The 21,510-nt window shown below is 43.8% G+C and overlaps 1 protein-coding gene across 6 annotated transcripts in view; it reads right to left on the reverse strand.

Moving 5' to 3' along the window:
- Nucleotides 1-21,510, reverse strand: part of ZNF335 (zinc finger protein 335) — a 1,318,033-nt gene that overhangs the window by 1,075,047 nt on the left and 221,476 nt on the right. For all 6 annotated transcript variants that reach the window (XM_044090241.1, XM_044090238.1, XM_044090239.1 and 3 more), the window contains one exon: nucleotides 14,640-14,717. In XM_044090241.1, the coding sequence (XP_043946176.1) occupies nucleotides 14,640-14,717 (78 nt within the window). The remainder of the gene's footprint in view (nucleotides 1-14,639; nucleotides 14,718-21,510) is intronic.

The following is a 21,510-nucleotide window of genomic DNA, read 5'->3' on the forward strand; positions in this document are numbered from 1 at the left end:
CATATAGCTGACTGGAGGATCAAACGTGGCGTACAGCATCTCTTGGTGACTGTCCCTGAGGAGATATTAGGACAAAGAACCTGCTGCATTTGTTGTTGTGGGAAGAGGCGAATAGTTCGCTGCAAGGTTAACACCATTTGTTGAAAATCATGTTTGCCATTGTTTGACAGGCCACTTGTGAGGCATCAGGATGGTCCTGCTGAGTTTGTCTGCTAGAATGTTAGATTTCCCCGGTATATATGTTGCCACCAGAAAGCAGTTGGAGGAGACTGCCCACTGCCAAACTCTCATTGCTTCTTGACAGAGGGGGTTAAGACCTGGTTCCCTCTTGTTTGTTGATATACCAAACTACTGACATATTGTTCATTTGGATACCAATTGCCCCTAGAGGAAGAGTGTTCTGAAGGGCCTGCAATGCTAAAAGGACCACTTTCACCTCTAAGACATTTATATGCAAACTGATCTCTTCTGAGGACCATGTGTCTTGAGCAGTCCATCTCAAGAAATGCAAATACCCCCCCACCCCAACTGGGAGACATCTGTGGTCAATGTGACATCTGCGGGAGGAAGAATCAAGGGGCTTGCTTGACAAACATCATCGGACTGTATCCACCACAGTAGGGATACCTTGCAAACCCGAGATAGTTTTATAGGATGTTGCAAAGGCTGCGGTTGAAAGGACCATGGCACTGCTAGAGTCCACTGGAGGATTTGCATGTGAAGGTGAGCTGTAGGCATCAAGGTAATCACAGCAGCCATTAATCCTAGGCCTTTTGAGAATCAGTTTTGCTTGAGGAGAAAGAAAGTACAGTTTTGTACCTACCATAAATGTAGATGTTCGAGTGTTCACACTGCTGCAGTCATTACACTTGGGTTATCCTGCCGTCAGGCGGCCAAAGTCTTGGTCCGGCGTCGGTTGCTGTCGCTTCTTCCCTGACGTTAGTGCACTAGGGGTATATAACATGCATCCAACGCCATTTTCTTCAGTTTTTCTTGCCCCAGACGTCAGGTGCCCCCATTAGGTAGGCAATACATATTGCTAATAAAATATATACATATAAAATAAAAACAATACCTTCAGTTACAAGCAAATACACCACAAAGGTTGTACAGGATAGAAAGGTATAGATAAGTCCAGCTAGTTCAGAGGGGATGGAGGGAGGGTAACCTGGACTGCAGCAGTGTGAACACTTGAACATCTACATTTATGGTAGGTACAAAACTGCACTATGTTCATCGTGTTACACTGCTGCAGTCATTACACTTGGGTAGAATCCCAAAGCTAAGGTTAGGTAGCTGGTCTATAAAGAGTTAGGATTGGCTATGAGGCCCTGCAGAACTGCAGTGGCAAATCCTGCTCTGGATTTAGAGTAAAGAGGCAGGTGGTAATGCTTGGTGAAGGTGTGCACTGAACTCCAAGTTGCAGCCTCCAAAATTTCCTTGGTAGGTACTCCTCTGAGAAAGGCTGTTGAAGTGGCTGTTGCCCTGGTGGAATGTGGCCTAATGGTATTTGGGACTGATTTTCCATGCTGTGTGTAGCAGTAACGAATACAGTGTCCTATCCATTTGGATATAGTCTGCTTTGAGATAGCCTTGCCCTGTGATCCTGCAGCATATGCTACAAACAGTTGCTCAGTTTTCCTGAAAGCTTTTGTTTTGTCCAAGTAGAAGCGTAGCTGCCTGTGTATGTCCAAAGAATGCAGAAGTTTCTCCCCTTTATTCTGGGGGTTTGGATAAAAAGTTGGCAAATGGATGGTTTGGTTAAGAGCCACACTAGATATCACCTTTGGCATAAAGGTAGGGTTTGTCCTTAAAGAAACCCTGTCCTGATGAAAAATTATAAAAGGTTCCACTGCCATTAATGCCTGTAGCTCTGAGACTCTTCGTGCTGAAGTTACTGCCAGGAGCAGAGCTGTTTTCCATTATAAAAATTTTAGATCGGCTGAATTGGCTAAAAAGATGGTAGGGTCAGTTTTTCCAAAACGAAATTGAGGTCCCAAGTCGGTGTTGAGTGCTCTCCGGGGCAGTCTTATGTTTTTAGCCATTCTGAGGTACTGCTTTAGCAAGGGATGAGAGAATAAAGGAGGATCCGTGTTGTAATGTGCTGAAATGGCAGAGGCGTGGATCTTAATTGATGAGAAGGATAGGCCTCTGTCCAGCATCTCAGTTAAGTATTGTAAAATCTGAGGAATGTTTGGAACAAGAGGGTCAAGGTTTTGAGCCTGGTTCCAGGCGCAGAATATGTTCCATTTTTCTGAGTAAGCTTTCCTGGTGCTAGGTCTCCTGGCCTCCAAAATGACATCCATAACAGCTTTAGAGAGAGGTGTTGCTTGTTTGGTTAATGTATCTGCCATGCAGCTAGGTTCAGGGTTTTGAGCTGACCATACAGGATCTGATTGTTTTGGTGTGGAATCTGAGGCAAAATCCATGGTGGTCCTTGAGCCAAGTTCCTTAAGATAGGGTACCAGTGCTGGCGTGGCCAGTCTGGAGCAATCAAGATCATCTGTGGTTTTTCTTGTCTGGCTTTTAGGAGTACCTTTGAAAGGAGAGGCAGTGGTGGGAAGGCATAAACTTTTAGGTTTTTCCAGCTGAACAGGAGAGCGTCCACTTTCCATGCTTGTTTGTGATAAGTCCTTGTGCAGAATTTTTGTAGTTGGCAATTCAGTGGGGAGGCAAAAAGATGTCTGGGCATCCCCATTTTTGCATTACCATGCTGAAGATTTGTGGATTCAATTTCCATTCATGAGGGTCCATGATATTTCTGCTTAGATCGTCTGCCAGAGTATTTTTTTTTTTTTCCTGGCAGGAATTGTGCTTGCAGGTGAACTTGATACGTTAGAGCTGTGTTCCACAAGGTCATGGCTTGTCTGCATAGGGGATAAGAATAAGTGCCCCCTTGCTTGTTTATGTACCACATTACTGTGGTGTTGTCTGTCTTTAGTAATAATTGTCCTGGATGCAGAAGGTCCTTGAAAGCTGTTAGGGCATTTTGAACAGCCAACATCTCTTTTTGATTGATGTGAAGATGCATCTGGTCTGTGGTCCACTTGCCCTGAATGCATTTTCCTGCCATGTGTGCTCCCCAGGCGTAATCCGAAGCATCTGTTGTTAGAGTTTGCCTGGCTGTGGGTTGGGTAAAAGGCTGACCCTTGTTTAGGTGACACGCCTGTGCCCACCATCGAATCTCCTGTTGTAGGCAGGGAATCATTGGTATTACTGCTTCTAAACTGTGACAGTGGTGAGTCCAAACACTTTTTAGGTACCATTGCAATTTCCTCATATGCAGTCTGGCATATGGTATTAGTAGAATGCAGGATGCCATGAATCCGAGGGCCTGCAGAATTTTTCTTGCAGGGAGATGGAACTTTTTTGCCAGTAATTGAAAATATTGAGTTAGTTGAACTTGTTTGTCTGGCGTGAGGCAAGCCATCTGGGCTGTTGTATTTAAGCTGGCACCCAGGAATATAATCTGTTGAGAGGGCACTAGTTTTGACTTCTTTTCATTTACTGTGTACCCTAGAGAAATTAGCAACCTTTTTACAAACGCCAGATGCTGTAGAAGAATGTCCTTTGTCTCTGCTTGAATGAGGCAGTCGTCCAGGTATGGATATATTTGAATTCCTTTTTGTCTGCAAAATGCAATTACTGGTGCCAGGTACTTTGTGAAGACCCTGGGCGCAGTAGATAAGCCAAAGGGCAGTGCAGAGAATGGGTAGTGCATTGTACCAGCTTTGAATCGGAGGTATCTTCTACAATTTTGTCTGATAGGGACATGCAGGTATGCTTCTTTGAGGTCCAGAGTAACAAGACAAGCCTTCTTGCCCAGCATGGGTAGAAGCTGCTGTAATGTCAACATTTTGAATTTTGGAATATCCAGGTAAGTATTCAGAATTGAAAGGTCTAGTTTGGGCCTCCAGGCCTTGTCCTTTCTGGAGACCAGGAAGAGTCTTGAATAAAATCATTGTCCTTGTTCCTGTTGTGGTACTTTTTGAATAGCTCTCATGTCCATGAGGGCTGAAATTTGTTTTTGTGCCTCTGCCCATTGATTTTGTGGCAGGTCTGGCATTCCTTTTAGCCTTGGTAAAGTATGAAAGTGGAACCTGTAACCCTGAGACACAATATTCAGAACCCATTTGTCTTGGGTGATTGTTTGCCAGTTTTGAGAAAAAAGTGCTAGTTTTCCCCCTAAGGGGGCTTCCAAAAGGGACGTGCTTGGCGTATGAAGGGAAAGTCATTGTGACTGTTTCCTGTAAGGTTGAGACTTGTTCTCACCTCCTTTTGGGGTTGAGGTGCCCCACTGTCATTGTCTGAGCCTTGGGGTTGAGATCTGCCTCTTGGGCATCTGTATCTGCCTCTCTGTGGCCTGTCTGACACTGGAAAGGACCAATTCTCTGTTGGCCAATTTCTGCTAAACCGAGGTGGCTGTACCTGTAAGAAATCCTTGACTGTTTGCATAGATTTAGCTTTATCCTCCATTTTCTTTAACACCTCTTCTGCCTTAACACCAAATAAGGTATCCTGCTGTAAAGGACCATCCAATAATTTTGCCTTAACATGATCAGGTAAACTCTGTTCTTTTAACCAAGCATGTCTTCAAATCACAGAACCTGTAACTGCGGATCTACAAGAGGCCTCTAAAGAATCAGAACCACATTGCAGAGTATGTTTTCCCACCTGTTCAACTGCATGCAATAAATCATGCATTTCTTTACAATCAGGAGCTTCTGAGCTTGCAAGCATTTTCTGTTTTAACTGAGCCATTAAATATTGTTGGTATTTAAGCATATGAAACTGGCAATTAAAGCTCTTACTGCTAAAGTTGCAGAAGTGTATACTTTCTTCCCCCATCTATCCAAAGCTCTGGAATCTCTGTCAGAGGGTACTGGATTTTTTGCAATGGAAGTCTTAACCCCTTTTGGACCCTGGGGAATAGTTTCTGGATCAGCAGAGGGGTTTTTGTAAAGAAACTTGTGAGAGTCAGGGACTCTATAGTACCTGTCTGGCTTGGCTGGAGCAGGGGGCAAAGAATCAGGAGATAAGCTGGATTCAGAGAACACATCATCCACAATGTCTAGCACAGGCGGAATAGCCAGCGGCCTGTGCTGAGGCAAAAAAAGGAAATCCCTGAGCTTTTTCTTGTATTCTGGGTAATCCTGACTTTCCCAATGGAAATGCTCCCTCATGGTATGTAAAGTTTCCCCAAAGGAATAATCCTCAGGAGGAGAGGCTGAAGGGATAGATTCTTCAGCATCAGAGTCCTCATATGGGGGGTATAGAGTATCCCTGGTCTGAAGAGGAATCAGAGGAAATGGAAACCTGATCAGTGGAATCATAGTCTGTATCCTGCCTAGCCCTTTTCTCAGGAGGGGGATGGGAACCCCTGATTAGAGTAATGAGGTCTTCGGCCATTTTAAGCATCTGTTTCTTAGGCATGGAGGACTGTCCAGGAGAATGCTGTACTTGTTTCTTTGTCTTTAATGGTACCTTTGTCTTGGCTGTTGTTTTAATGGTAAGTTGTGAAGGTCTGAAAACACCCTCAGAAGCCGATGCCTGCTCAGCGGCTCTGGACCCATCTGAGGGATTAGTTTCCGTAGGCCCAATACCTTGAGTTTCCAGAGGCCTAGTTGTCTCCACATGGAAGTCGAGAGTGGCCTGTGGCTCTGAGGTAGCGGGTGTCAGGGGCTGTGAAAGCACCTCACTGAGAACCAGCGACTGGCCTAGAAGAGGTTTGTCGTCGGTTTTGGACCTCGGATGCCTGTCTTTGTCCTTGTCTTTGCGTTTTTTCGGTACTGAGGTCGTCGGTTGATCCGACGACATAGTATAATTGAACCTTCGGCCAAAGTAGTGCAAAGCAAAATCAGAACGTCTTTTTATAGTGCGTTTGTTAAATCTAGCACAAAACCGACAACTAGTGACGTCGTGATCAGGGCCTAGGCATGGAATACAGTAAGAGTGGAAGTCCTTATGAGGTATTTGCTTCCCACAAGAAATACAATTATTAACTTTTTCTGACATCGGTCTGAGGCAAGAAAAAAAAGTTTCCTCAACGGGGTACTTAGCTTTATTGAAGACTTCGGATCTGAAATTCGACTTCGAAAATCTCAGGAGTCGGCCGACCGGCACTTGTGAACTGCTTCTGCTTCGGGCACCGCGCGGCAAGAAAGACTGAAGAAAATGGCGTCGGATGCATCTTATATACCCCTGGCGCACTGACGTCAGGGAAGAAGTGACAGCAACCGACGCCGGACCAAGACTTTGGAACTCTGGCCGACTGCGGGACCGCCTGACGGCAGGATAACCCAAGTGTAATGACTTCAGCAGTGTAACACGATGAACATCTTGTCTGACATGCAACCTCAAACCAAGAACTCGGTTTTGTGTTGAGAGTGTGAGATGATTGATTGTATCTAGGTGAGCCACTACAAACTCTATTGTGATTTACAGGGATTGGGATAATTGAAGTAATCCCTGTTTTTTCTAGGACATACTTGGTTGTTGCAAATAAGGAAACAATGAATCCATGCAGTCTTGGAATTGTTACCACTGCTATGCATTTGGTGAACACCCTGGGGACAGTGGTGAGACCAAAGGGCAGGGTTCTGAACTGATAATGACTGGCTCCCAGCAGAAGAGTAGGTATCTTCGAGAGTGCCTGTTCATTTCAATTTGATAGTATGCATCCTGAAGATCTATGCAGCACATCCAGTCATCTTTCTGCAAGAGAGGCAGAATGGACCATCATAACTCATAACTCTATGAACTGGTTCAGATAACCGAGATCCAAGATGGGTCTCAGGTCCACGGTTTTCTTTGGCACTAAAGAACCTTGAGTACATTCTGGATCCAAAGAATCTGGACTAAACAGGAAAGGCACCACACAGGAAACTCCTGGTTAATGTAGAAACACAAAGCAGACTCCTTTTTTTGAATAAACGCCACGACAGAAGCAAACAAGCGTTTTTGTCCAAGTATCCCTCAGACTTCCTCAGATGTAGTAAATAATGGAGTACTGCTGCATCACTACATATACTCTCATTAAATAATTAATCAATTAAAACAATCACGGATATTTAAAGATATAGTGTAACTAACATAGTAAATACATCATAGAAATGCTTGAAAATTAGAATTTGGAATTAAATATGTCTGGAACAGATAAAATTGATACACCCACAGTTAAAAATGAATTCATATTACATAAAAAATGTAAAAAATATACAAAAATAAATATTTTATAAAGTACATATATAAAAATAAAAACTGTATAAAAAGCTATGTGTAAAAAGACATTTAATATAACACAAAGTTATTTGATCAAAGTGTGGCAGACCTGAGTTTTAACAGGGGTACCAAGGAAATACTGTCATTTAAGCCTGGAGGTTTGTTAGTGTGTCTGTCTGTGTGGTGCCTTTCATGTTTAGTCCAGATTCCTTGGTTTTTGGCAGCTCTTTCTGGACTTTGCTCCATTTTTTTGGTTATTTATACATTCTGGATCCCCTTTGGAGGGACCCCTTGGATGACTCTTGTCTAGCAGCTTTTGAGCATCTAGAGCTGTTAACTCCCACTGACTGGGTGGAACATCAGAATTACATCTTTTTACCACCATGCTGATTTCATATAAAAGGTCTTTGGGGGGGGGGACGAAAAATAGATTCCCATGACAAACAAGGTCTTTCCATCTGGCTCACTGCTGGAAAGTTTCTCTTTAATGGTTGACCCAAACAAAGCTCCATCAAAGGGAGTGTTGACGAATGACACTTTAAAGGGCTCTGCAAAATTGCACAACTGCATCTAGGCATGTCTCCTAATGGCTATGCCTGAAACAGCTGCCCATTAGGAACCTTCAAGTGCATTTGAGATTAGCCTCATGGACACATTTGATATTGACTGTAGGGTGGCCAGTCATGAGGAAAAAGACTTTTGTGCCTCTGTTGACATGGACCCAGGGATAAAGTTAGAGAGTTCCTTAACTAAGTCCCTCTGTAACCTACTGAAGTGTGCCAGGTAGTTCACCGACCATAAAGCAAAGGTTAATGAGGCATAAACTTACTTCCCATACCTGTCTAACTCCCTAGACTCCCTATCAGGGGGATGAACAGTGGAGCTCTGCTTGGCTAGCTCCTTCCTGGTGGCTGCCACAAAAATCATGGCATTTAGAGGATCCTATTAGTCCAATATTGTCTCTGCAGATGCACTCAAAATCTTATCAGGGCATCTAGGGATTGGTTCTACAGTATCCAGTTCCTTCCATGCCCAGCGGGAGATGAGATCTGTAAGCTCATCCACTGTGGGGGGCAGTAACCAAACACCAAGATGGGCCAGACCTGAAGGCTTCAATGAACACGGATTCCTCCTAGGAAGGGATTTAGATGACCAACCACCTTTATGGCAGAGGATTTCTAAAATGTCTGAGGAAATGTCTTCAGGTAGACATGTAGGGGACCTTTCCCCTTCATCGAAATCAGTGTCTTTTGTGAGGGATTCCTGTGGGGAATACAAGTACCTCTTTTACACGACTTCTTTCGAGGGAACTCTTCAGTGGGCTGTTCTGGAGAAGTATCCGAAGAGTCTGGGAAGTCCCTAAATGGAATTGCCTAGAAACTCATACGGGCTGGCTGTCCCTGAGAGACAGGATGAGTAGACTCAGTTACAGGATTGGAAGACGGAACAGGGATTGGCTCCAAAGATGTAAGAGCAGAAACTAATCTTGGGTGAGAGAAAACCTTGTCCACCACCTCGAAGGCAGAGGGGCCAGGAGAAGCTGAGGACAATCTGACCAGAGCACTCTTGGCACAGACAATCCACGGCTTTTCCTGACCCCCAGCACCAAGGGAGAAGTTGGAGCTGAGCTGTCCAGAGCCGAAGACCCAAGGGGAAGTGACAGCTCTGAAAGCTTCAGAGCTGAAGTCATCCCCTTGGATCTGACACAAATGCTTCGGCCCCAAGATACATCCCACTCCCAAGATACATCCCACTCCAAAGAAGTTGGAGCCAAATGGATCAGGGAATAAGCTGGAGTCAAAGTTAAAGGAAACTTCAGATTAGATGGTTCAACTTTTGGAGATCTCGGATCCCAATGCTGTGAAAGAGAAGGTCTGATCAGAGAATGAGTAATGACTTTATGACAGTGAGGTTTGAGGCTCACAGATCCAGTGGGAGCTGGAGCCGGTAAGACCGCCATCTGGATCTGTGTTCTGAGAAATGTTTTCATCATCCAATCCACCTCTGCTTTGGAAAGACTTCAGGATGACCTGAAGGAAGAGGAAGTGGAAGGACGTCTAGAAGATTTCTTTGAAGTCTCTTTAAGAAAAGGAGACCTCAGTCTCGGGGTTACTGACTCCAGGGAGAACTCTGGGCTTCAGAGCCGAGGAGATTTTGAAGCTATAGGCATTGGATCAGAGGGCTTTAGATCAGATTTTTAGAAATTTTGATTGGCGATTCTGAAGTTGAAGCAGACTTGGGAGACCTTGCAGGACAGCGTTTTCTATGCTCCCTGGACTCCTTAGATTTATGACAGGGGGTTTGAGTCCCTGATGTAGAAGTTCCAGAAGGAGCAAAAGCAGGAATAAGGCACTTAAGTACCAGTTTGTTCCTTCTATCGCTAATGGCTCTGGCGCTGAAGCCAGCACAAATGATGCAAGAGGTGTCCAGATGTGAAAGGCCTAAAACAATAGACACACTCCCTGTGGGCATCAGATTTGGGTATCTTATGCCCTCAGAAGTGCACTTTTTAAAGCAAGTCAGCTTTTCAGCCATACTGTGCGAAAAAGCCATGCAGCAAAGGCTAAACAAGGTAAAGAAATACCTCACAGTGAGGGGAAGGAGAAAGAAGAATTGTTTCCAACAATGGTAATGAATACAAAAAAAAAAATTGGTAAAAACGCTAAACTAGTTGAGAGTAAAGGAGATACTATAAAGAGGTTATAAAATAGCATAGAAAAAAGCTAAAAGAGAATTATATATAAAGTTTTTAACTCACTACACCAAAATGAGTTCCAGAGAATGCCATCCCAACCAAATCATACAGCGGTAAACCAGATTTGAGGTAATGCAGTGGGGTCAGGGGCATTTTGGATAAAGGGAGGAGCTCAACAGTCAGATCCTAGAATCTAGAGAAATGTGGGTGAATCAGTTCCAAGGACCGGATCTGAACTTGTTAGGGAATGAATGAAAAGGACATCAGCTCTACCTTTTATTAAGTAATGGTTTGTCAAAATTCAACACCCTTCCAACCTCTGAAAACACAGCAGCTTATAGGTAGGTTCATAGGTAGGTAGGTAGGTACTAGGCTATCAGCCCAAGGGCCTAAGTAAGCCTAGCCAACAAAGTTCCCTGGCTTATGTCAACCCAAGAAAGTTAATTTCCTGTGCCCCTGTCGAGCAGAGCCACAGAAGTGATCCCCGGGGTGTTATGCTGAATTGCTCTGAGAAACTCTGTGCAACCATGTCAATGGCTGCATACAGGTTGTAGAAGAAAGGCCAGAACTAACTCCAGAAACAAACTGCTCTGTTGGTGTTTCAAATTAAACAGGATACACAAAACAATTATGGCAAAAATCAGGAAGGTTAATTCCCATAAAGATAAAAACTCTCAAACTAAATGGGCAATTAAGCGGGTTAATTACATCACTCAAAGCCAATTTTGATGCTAATCAGCTTCCCAGGTTGAAGGAGAACCATAAGGCCTTCTACAGCTATGTCAGAAACCTCAAAGGTAGCACCATAAATATGCAGAACTAGTGGTTAATGGAACCACATTCACAGAGCCTGGTGATACAGCAAACTTTTTAGTGGACAAATTCAGTTCCAATTTTACCCCTGTCTCACCCCCAACCACCCCCCAAGAAATATCCTCAAAAACAATACATCCAACTATAACTAGGGAACATATACTGGCTGTGCTCACAGAAGCCAAGCATACAGCCCATTGGGCCCCCATAACATCTCTGGATTCCTCCTGAACAGTTTAAAATACAACTTGTCAGGACCCTGGAGTAAAAAATCAACTATAGTCTTAAAACAGGCTTGGCACCAGGAGAATGAATGACTGCAACAGTCATCCCTGTTCATAAAGGAGAACCTTTAACAGATGCTGGAAACTACAGACCAATTAGTCTGACTAGTCTTTATTTGCAAAGCCACGGAAAGAATTATCATGGAAATCAACAAGGACATAAGAGACCTGCAGACACTGGATTCTTCCCAGTTTGGCTTTGTCAAAAGAAAGTCATGCTTATGGAACCTGATTAATTTCTTTGAAACGTTCACTAAGGGAATGGATGAGGGGGAAGCGTTGCATACTGCCTACCGAGATCTGGCTAAAGCATTTGATACAACACCACACTTGGCACTGTCAACAAACTTATAGAACTAGGCATAAACACCTTTATAACACTTTTGACAGCTAGCTGGCTCATGGATAGGACCCAAGGGGTTAGGATCAGTGAGGCTACCTCTACAAAGAGGCTGGTCACCAGTGGAGTCCCTCAGGGCTCTGTGTCGGGCCCTTTGGCATCTACTTCTCAGAGTACAATGCCAATGTCTAAGATCTCTGACTCACCAAGATCGCAGATGATTGTAAATTGGGAACAGTGACTCAATCCCTCAAAACGAGAACACCCTTCAAAAAGGTCCAACACAGACAAACACTTGGTGCCAACAGGTAATGTTTTTTTTCTCTTGGAACATAACTGGAAATAACATGAAATGCATTATAATACCTTTTGGGAAGTCAGCTACCCCAGGTAACTATGTCATCAGTAATATATCGCTAAAAGTTGATTCTCTAGTCGGGGATCTGGGAACTCATGTAGATAGTAACCTAGATTTGGACAAATATGTGCCCAAAGCAGTAAGAAAATCCTTCTATGTTGCTCAACTTACAAGTAAGGGCACGGCATCCTGGTCCAGACAGGTCATTATACCAGTGTATTCGGTCCTCATCAAACCCATCATAGAGTGTAAAGCCCTTTTTGGTATTTACCTGAACAGACACATGTAGCAACTGGAACACCCACAAAGGTTCCTTGCAGAAAGAATACAGGGGGTAAAACACAGTGCCCTATGTTGATTGCCTCAAAGCCCAGTCTCTTCACTTGGTATCATACAGACTTCTGAGAGGGGATCTTTGACTATCATACAAGTCATCCCTCCTGCACCCTGGTTTGAACCACCCTTTTCACATCTGCAAAACAAACTGCATCATAACACCTAAATTTTGCTTGAGGCATTGCAGAAGTGGGAGAAACAGATATGTTTCATAAAGAATACCCATTCTCTGGAACAGGTTTCTCCATCCATGTGAAGCAAAGTTCCGCCCCAACCCTATTTAAGCATAACTTGGACCAATGGATGGGTAACTGGAAATTCATCCCTGGTCTGGAAGCCCAGGTCTCTGATGGACAGAGGCAGTCAGTAAATCACTCCCTATATATGGGTCACACTTGGATTGCACAGCTACACTTATAAGGGCCCTAGTGGTCATTAGCCTAGTATATACCTATGATCCTATGACCCCATGAAAAACTGAGGTAAGCTCCCCAGCCTTTCAATTAACCATATGCCAGCAGAAGTTGTAGTTTGTTAGGGTGCAGGAAATGGGGGACCTATTTGATGGTTAGTTTCTCCTACCACCATAGGGTCCAGCAGAAAGGCCAGAGGACAAGGTCTGAAATCACATTGCGTCGATGCACTCATTGACATCTCATAGTCCACTGCAGTATCTGTATTGTTAGGCATGCAAATAGCACCACAAAAATCCTGGGCACCACTATGCCAAAAGACAAATGGTGGTCCCACATCTGGACCCTCTGATGCATCCTCAACCAGCCTGCCAAGATTATGACCTCACAGATTTCCTCTGTGGGCAAGAACAACCAATAAAGGAGAGTGTTCAGCTCCACTCAGATGAAATGAAAGCAAGTCCCTAGCAGAGGCCAATAAAAGACTGCAATGACAGGAGGTTCCATACTCCAGGCATGTCACCAGGGGCTCACATGAAGAAATCATCAGCCAGTAGTTAGGGTAAGGAAAAACATGGAGTTATTTTTCAAGTGAGGTTTTGGTTGACACCACTGCGAACACTTTGGGTGCAGCATAACAATCAAATGGCAGCACTGTGTACTGCAAGTACTGGCCACCCAGAGTGAAATGAAGATGCAGCTGTACATATCCTTGTTAATGATTTGCCAGAAGGCATGCAACATGTCCAACAATACCATCCAGGTGCTCTGCAGCATCCATAATGTTGCATATTGAATATGCTTACTGAAGTCAATTAGGTCCAAGATGGAACAAGGCATTTTCCATTCTTTCTGAAACTAAAAAAAAGTGGGAGCAGAGCCTCTGGCATTGTTCTAAGTAAGAGACATCCTCTACATACAATTTGTGAGAGTACAGTCAGGACTTGTCCCAGTAGCTTTGGAGAGACATGGCACTTTCTACGCATGTTCTAAGAGCTACATGGAAAAAATAAAAAACTTACCTTAGCACTAGTGGTCATATCCGATAGCTCTTCAGGCTGAAACAAACTCACAGAAACAACTTCTTAATTGGAAAGGCCCAGACAATCAGGCCAGGGACTGCTTAGTTTGGAGTTGTTCTCTGACAGCTTAGCCAGAAATGTGGGAAGGGACAACTGTGTGATGCTTGTAGGAGGATGGCTGCGGCAACAGCATCCTTAAGAGGTATATGCCTGAAGTTGCTGCCCAAGAAATGGCATCTGCACATTGAAATTCTAGAGGGCTACATGGTATCCCACTGCAAAAGTTATAGACAAGAGTCTTAATCATCCTTTCCTTCAGCTAAGGCACGGGAGAAGGAAACTTTCTAGTGCTTAATCAAAAACAGTAGAATGGATAGGTGAGATTACAGCTGAGACCCAGTACCAACAAGGCAGAAAAGAATGCTTTCTTGCCCTCATCTTTTCTAAGGGCTTTCAACCCCTTTCTGGTGTCAAAGTAGCAAAATGCTGTGGTTTGAAAGTCTTCTGTTGGACAAAAGAGATCAGGCATATGCCTTACTTTAAGGTGCCTTGTAAAGATCTTACTACGCTCAGCTGAGGCTTACAAATAGTATACACAGCAGTAGAATGTGGGTGCTTCCAAGCTGTGAATACAAAATGTTTGAAAAATTGCTCCAGCGGATGATAATCCAAGCCTCTCCCTCCTTTTTTCTTTGAATACGCATTATGTCATTTCTAAAAGAAAGGAACAGTGGCTAGAAGCTTATCCTCTGTAAATAACATGAGCTTCAATATTTCTCCTAGAAAGGGATTTCCAGCAGGAAAATGTGATGTAGTGATCTCTTGGACAATGCCCTTATACCCTCTGTCTCCATGCAGAAGAGAGGGGGAGAAGGGTCGCCTCCCATCTACAGGGCGAATCAAAACATACTAGTGTGCCGATGACATATGTGGGGTCCAGCATGCTTTAGGCAGATACTGACTGAGACAAGAGCAGCCTAGTGCTTAGGGATGTGCCCATCAGAGATAGATCAGACACTACTCAATACCACTTGAGTAATCAATGTGCAGATTAACATGGCAACACAAAGTAATGTCCACTAGCAAATAAATAAATAAAATAAAACAAAATAAACAAACATTTTCCTGTCCTATCCCTAATATATGAAACTGCTTACCATCCTGTGGACTCTGTAAAATGAGGTATTGTGTGGTTTCAGCGCCTTCATCTTCAGCACTTGTCACAGCAATGCAACCTGGGAAAGATTGAAACAGTAAGAGGAATGCAAAACATTGGTAATACTAATTCAAAAACAAATGCTGTTCTGAAGATATTAAATGGCAAAGTATTTACTAAAGAATCAAACTTGGACATTTTGAAGTTATTAAACATTTCAAATTCTTTGTTTTTGTCTCATTGGTACATTCCTCATTGCTAAGATTCAAACAATGCACCTGTCTTATCCGGTAAGGTATTCAACCAGTTAGTTATATTTAGACAGACTGGTTGTCGGATACTGACAAATGACAAACAGCTTGCTAAAAAGCAATCAAATCCCCACCCTGGGATATATGAAAGTTGAGATAAAAACTGGATATAAAATTTAGGAATACTTGTGTCTTGTTCAAAGCACCAAAATAAATGTAATGTATGGCCACAAACCTTTAGGAGGACAGGACTATGAATCAGGGCTTAATGGAGACAAATGTGACATACTGTGATTGTCAGCCAGAACCAGGGATGAGACCCAGAAGCTCAGCACTGTGATTCACCAAGGCTGGTAATAAGCTGTAATACTGACAGACAAAAAGTAAATTACAATACAGAAAGAAGCCTCCAAAGGAAGCATTTTTGAATAATTAATTAAGGATTTAAGTTGTTACAGGCTGTAAGGTGGATAAGCCACTGACCTGGAAATCTTGCCACTGCGGTGGCACCAGGCTGGTGGAATGGGTAAAATAAATCCCAATCCATATAAAATTAAGTTCATCCCTGTCCATATTCAAGCACAACTTTGATCTATTAATGAGAAACAGATAATTACTCATAACTGCCCACTGTACTACTAATGACAGAGGCAGCCTCTAAATGCTTTATCCCATGAATGGGTGCCCTCAAATTAACTATGGTATGATCCCAGTTATTCTCATTAGGGATAAAAGAATAATAGCATTCTGTTTTATTTAGTATATTCACTGTGTTTTCAGAACTGTTGCTACCATGATTATTAGCTTGAATAAAAAGCTGCAAGAATGACATGAAATATAAAGGGTTAATTTAGAATAGTATAACATGCTGAAAATTAATTAGATATTGGCATGCATGTAAAGGAGTATGTGATTGAGAAACAAAGTCTGTAAAAATAGCTGCGCAGATGGCAGCTGGAAAGACATCAAACAAAATAAAGATATGTAACATTAAGCAAGATAAAGTTAGAAAGTACAGTTGTGTACCTACCATAAATGTAGATGTTAGAGTGTATTCACTGTTGCAGTCATTACACTTGGGTTATCCTGTTGGCAGGCTACCCGCAGTTGGCCTGAATTCCAAAGTCCTGGTCTGGCGTCGGTTGCTGTCGCCTCTTCCCTGACGTCAGTGTGCCAGGGGTATAAAAGATGCAGCCAACGCCATTTTCTTCAGTTTTTCTTGCCCCAGATGTCAGGTGCCCCCAAAAGGGTAGACTAAAAAATTTTGCAAATAAAAATGCATGCACTAATATAAACATTACCTTCCTCTACAAACAAATACACCACATAGGTTGTATAGAATAGAGAAGTACAGATAAGTCCCAGCAATGAAAGGGGGATGGTGGGAGGGTAACCTGGACTGCAACAGTGAAAATACACGAACATCTACATTTATGGTAGGTACACAACTGTACTATGTTCATCGTGTTTCACTGTTGCAGTCATTACACTTGGGTAGAATCCCAAAGCTGAGGTTGGGCGGCTGAGTCTAAATAGGATTAGGAGTGGCTATGAGGCCCTGTAGAACTGCAGTGGCAAAGCCTACTCTGGATTTAGAGTAAAGAGGTAAGTGATAGTGCTTGGTAAAGTGTGCACTGAACTCCAAGTTGCAGCCTCCAAAATTTCCTTGGTTGGTACTCCTCTGAGAAAGGCTGCTGATGTGGCTGCTGCCCTGGTAGAATGTGGCCTAATATTCTTAGGCACTGATTTGCCATGCTGTGCATAGCAGAAACAAATGCAGAGTCCTATCCATTTTGAAATAGTCTGCTCTGAAATCGCCTTTCCTTGTGATCCTGCAACGTATGCCACAAAAAGTTGCTCAGTTTTCCAGAAAGCTTTTGTTTTGTCCAAGTAGAAGCGTAGCTGCCTGTGTATGTCCAAAGAGTGCACAGGTCTCTCCCCTTTATTCTGGGGATTTGGATAAAAGGTTGGTAAATGAATGGTTTGGTTAAGAGCCACACTGGATACTACCGTTGGCATAAATATTGGGTTTGCCCTTAGAGAAACCCTGTCCGGATGAAAAAATGATAAAAGGTTCCACTGCCATTAATGCCTGTAACTCAGATTCTTCTTGCTGAAGTTATTGCTAGCAGCAAAGCAGTTTTCCATGATAAGAATTTTATCTCAGCTGTATTGGCTGGCTCAAAAGGAGGCAGTGTGAGCTTTTCCAAGACAAAGTTGAGGTCCCATGTTGGTATAGGTGCTGTCCTTGGGGGTCTTATGTTTTTTGCCTCTCTGAGGTACTGTCTTAGCAGTGGATGAGAGAAAATAGGAGGTTCCGTATTGTTGTTGTTGTGTCTTTCGGCTTATCCCGGTTAGGGGTCGCCACAGTGGAACTCCAGTCTGCTAATATTTGGTAGTGGATTTTTACGTGCCGAGTTACCAGCCCTGACGCACAACCTTCAACAAAGGCACGCCCATTCACGCATATGCCTCCACACAGAAGACTAGATTATTATTATTAAGACTAGAAGATTCTCTAGCTGAGAATCGAATGCAACAATGTCTTGCTGTGAGGCGACAACGCTACCGCAGCAACACAGGTTCCATATTGTAATGAGCTGAAATGGCAGAGGCATGGATATTAATTGATGAGAAAGATAGGCCTTTGTCCAGCATCTCAGTTAGGTGTTGTAAAATCTGAGGAATATTTGGAACAAGCGGTTCAAGTCCTTGAGCCTGGTTCCAAGCACAGAATCTCTTCCATTTTTCTGCATAAGATTTCCTGGTGCTGGGCCTCCAGGCTTCCAAAATGACATCCATAACTGCTTTAGAGAGAGGTGTGTTCTGAGTGGCTATATTATTCACCATGCAGCCAGATTTACGGTTCTGAGTTGGCTGTGCAGGATCTGATTGTTTTGTTGGTTCAGAAGATGAGGAATTTGAGGTAAAGTCCAGGCTGACAAGCTCTTTAGGATTGGGTACCAGTCCTGGCGTGGCCAGTCTGGGACAATCAGAATCATTTTTGGCTTCTCTTGTCTGACTTTTAGGAGTACCTTGGGGAGAAGAGGCAGTGGTGGATAGGCATGAACTGTAAGGGTTTTCCAGCTGAATGATAGAGCATCCACCTTCCATGCTTGTGAGTGATAAGCACTTGTGCAGAATCTCTGTAGTTGGCAGTTGTGAGGGGAGGCAAATAGATCTATGTCTGGGCATCCCCATTTCTTTGTTATCATGCTGAAGACTTGTGGATCTAGTTTCCACTAGTGAGGGTCCATGAGGTTTCTGCTTAGTTTGTCTGGCAGAGTATTTTTCTTTCCTGGCAGGAATTGTGCCTGCAGATGTACTTGATAGGTCAGTGCTGTGCTCCACAAAGTCATGGCTTGCCTGCAGAGGGGGTAGGAATGCGTGCCCCCTTGCTTGTTTATGTACCACATGACTGTAGTACTGTCCGTCTTTAGTAATAGTTGTCCTGGATGTAGTAGATCCTTGAAGGCTGTCAGGGCATTCTGTACAGCTAGCATCTCTTTTTGATTGATATGAAGATGCATTTGGTCTGTGGGCCACGTGCCCTGTATACATTTTCCCACCATGTGTGCTCCCCAGGCATAATCTGATGCATCTGTTAGTGTCTGCCTGGCTGTGGGTAAAGTGAAAGGCCGTCCCTTGTTGTGGTGACAGGCCAGTGCCCACCATCAAAACTCTTGTTGCAGGCAGGGAATGAGTAATTATTGTTTCCAGGCTGTGGCAATGTTGAGTCCAAACACTTTTTATAGGTTCATAGGTTCATACTAGGGTATCTGCCCTAGGGCATTTATAAGCCTAGCCAGAATGTGTTTGGCTTTTGCCACCCATTTTAAATTAATTTTGCTATGCCCTTTTTCGAGGTTAGTATACTGTGCCTCTGTCTAACAGTGACACAGAAGTGATACCCGGGGTAAACCTACAATCTCCCATCCACTCATCAAGATTCCTCTTGAAGAGAGTCAATGAGGGACTCTGCCTAACCTGGACTGGGATTTTATTCCAGAGTGAAGGGAGCCTCTGGGTTATGAATCTGTCCCTCCAGCATGTCCTATTTATTTCAGTGCTGAGGTTCAAGTCTCTCGAGCACGTAGCTCGATGGGATTTGGATTTTCTGAGGTGCAGCATGTCCATTAATTCCGGGTTGGACATGGCTTTATACATCAGACACAGATCGCCTCTGAGCAGGCGGTATGCCACTGAGTAGAACTTGAGTTTCTTTAACCGGGCAGCATATGGCATCTGTTTGAGCCCTTTGATCCTCTTGGTGAGGTACTTTTGGGGTCTTTCCAGTTGCTGCAGGTGTCTGGTAAGGTACATCCCAAAAGGGGCATTGTACTCAATTATGGGCCTGATGAGGGATGAGTAAAGAGGCACGATGACCTCCCCTGATCTAGATGTGAATCCCTTCATGATTAGGTGGGATATATAAAATGTTTTTCTAACCACTTTGGCCATGTGGTTGTCAAATGAGAGATTGCTATCAACTTGGGTCCCCAGGTCCCTAATTACTTATTCTGTACTTAATGGATTACCACCTATGTGGTAATTTGTGGGCACTTTGTTTTTGCCAAAGGGGATGACTATACACTTTTTGGCATTTAGCTTGAGGCCATGGCTCTGGCACCAGTTGTCTGTTTCTATGAGGCCCTTTTGGAGGATGCTTGTGTCAGCTGGAGAGTTGATTATGGCGTCCAGTTTGCAGTCATCTGCGAACTTGGTCAGCCACAGTCCTTCCGTGTTGTCATGTACCTCCAAGAAATATATACCAAACAAGAGAGGTCCCAGGACTGAGCCTTGTGGGATGCCACTTGTAACTGGTTTAGAGTCTGACATGGCTCCAGCAATTCTAACCATGTGGGTTCTGTCCTTGAGCCAGTTTGCAACCCATGTAGTGACATAGGGGTTTATATTTAAGCTGGTGAGCTTATCTATAATGCCTGAGTGGGGTATTGTATCGAAGGCTTTTGCGAGGTCCAGGTAGGCTTTGTGGACCACCTTCCCCTCGTCAATGGCCTTGGTGACTGTTTCAAAGAAATCGACCAGGTTTAAGAGGCAGGATCTGCCCTTAACAAAGCCGAACTGGGTAGGATCCAGTGTCTGTAGGTCCCCAATATCTTTATTTATGAGGTCCATGATGATCCTTTCCATAGCTTTGCAGACCAAGCTAGTCAGGCTTATGGGGCGATAGTTTCTAGGATCCGTTGAGGCACCACCTTTGTGGAGAGGGACCACTGTTGCTGTCGCCACTCTTTGGGTACATATCCTGTAGTAAGGCTGAGATTGAACAGTAGTTTTATGTTTGGGTTTAGCTCTTCTTGGAGTTCATGTAGGATGCAGCCCGGGACACCGTCTGGTCCCATTGATGCTGTGTTTTTTTGCTTTGGAGAGGGCAGCTCTTACCTGAGCATCTGAGATGTCAGGGGACAGCACTCTTCTGGGATAGATATTTGCCCTTTTCGTGGAGTTTGCGCTGAACCTGTCAGCTAGGATGTTGGCAATGTCTGTGGGTTCGTTTTTTTTTTTGTCATTTTGGACTAATTCTGAGCATATCTGGGAATTCCCACCCAGGTTCCTAACATAACTAAAGAAAGCCTTGTGATTATCCTTAGTGTCCTGTGCAATTTTTTCTCTAAGCTGGCCTTAGACGATTTTATGAGTGCCCGTAGTTTTTTGCTAATACTGATCAGAGATGCCTTCCCTTTTTGGGATTTTGCTCTATCATGTAGTAGCTTCCTCCTTCTATTGTATAGTTTGTTTATGGCTGGGGTCCACCAGACAGGACGTCTGCCTTTGGAGGATTGGGTCTTGGTTTTATTTGGGATTGCATGATCCATGCATTCCTGAAGGTGTTCATAGAATGCGTTTATAAAGGATTCTGTGGTCTGGGCCGTATTTTCCACAGGCCTGGGGGCTTTGAAGGATTCCACCTCAGTTTTGAGGAGTGTGAAATTTGCTTTAGAGAAGTTTTTCACTGTGGTTTTCAGGGCAGGGGGTGGAGTCGGGATGTGAATATCCAGTGATATTAGTTTATGGTCTGATCTTACCAGTGAGGGATACACTTCTGGTCTGGAGCATAGAGTCCCCATGTTGGTGATGATCAGGTCCAGTATGTTTTCCCCTCTTGTGGGAGTGGTAACAAGTTGTTCCATAGCATTTGAGTTTATAAATTCTAGGAACCTTTGGGCTAGGGTGTTGGAGCTAGAGTAATGCTCCCAGTCTATGTTTGGGTAGTTGAAGTCGCACAATATAATGGTGTTTGGAGAGACCTTCATATTTTCCAGTGTTCTCAGGAAGGCCGAGTGGCGTTCCTGGGTTTGGGAGTGTGGTCTGTAGCAGGCTATAAACTGGAAGGCAGTTTTTCCCACTGTTAGTTGCACATGGATAGTCTCTGATGCTTTGTGCTGTGCCACCAACCTGGAGGTGTGGGTATCTTTGACGAATATTGATATTCCCACTCTTTTTGTGGTTCAGTCCAAGTTTTGGGGCCGAAAAGCATGGTATGAGGTATAACCTGGTAGTGCTGGGGTGCTCTCAGGAGCCTTAAACCAGGTTTCTGTTACTGCACAGATATCGATGTTCTCCATGCTAAGGAGAGTTTTGAGTGCGTGCATCTTG

The sequence above is a fragment of the Protopterus annectens genome, chromosome 12.part0 (genome assembly GCF_019279795.1).
Source record: "Protopterus annectens isolate FY-2018-M chromosome 12.part0, PAN1.0, whole genome shotgun sequence".
NCBI classification, from domain to species: Eukaryota; Metazoa; Chordata; order Ceratodontiformes; family Protopteridae; genus Protopterus; species Protopterus annectens.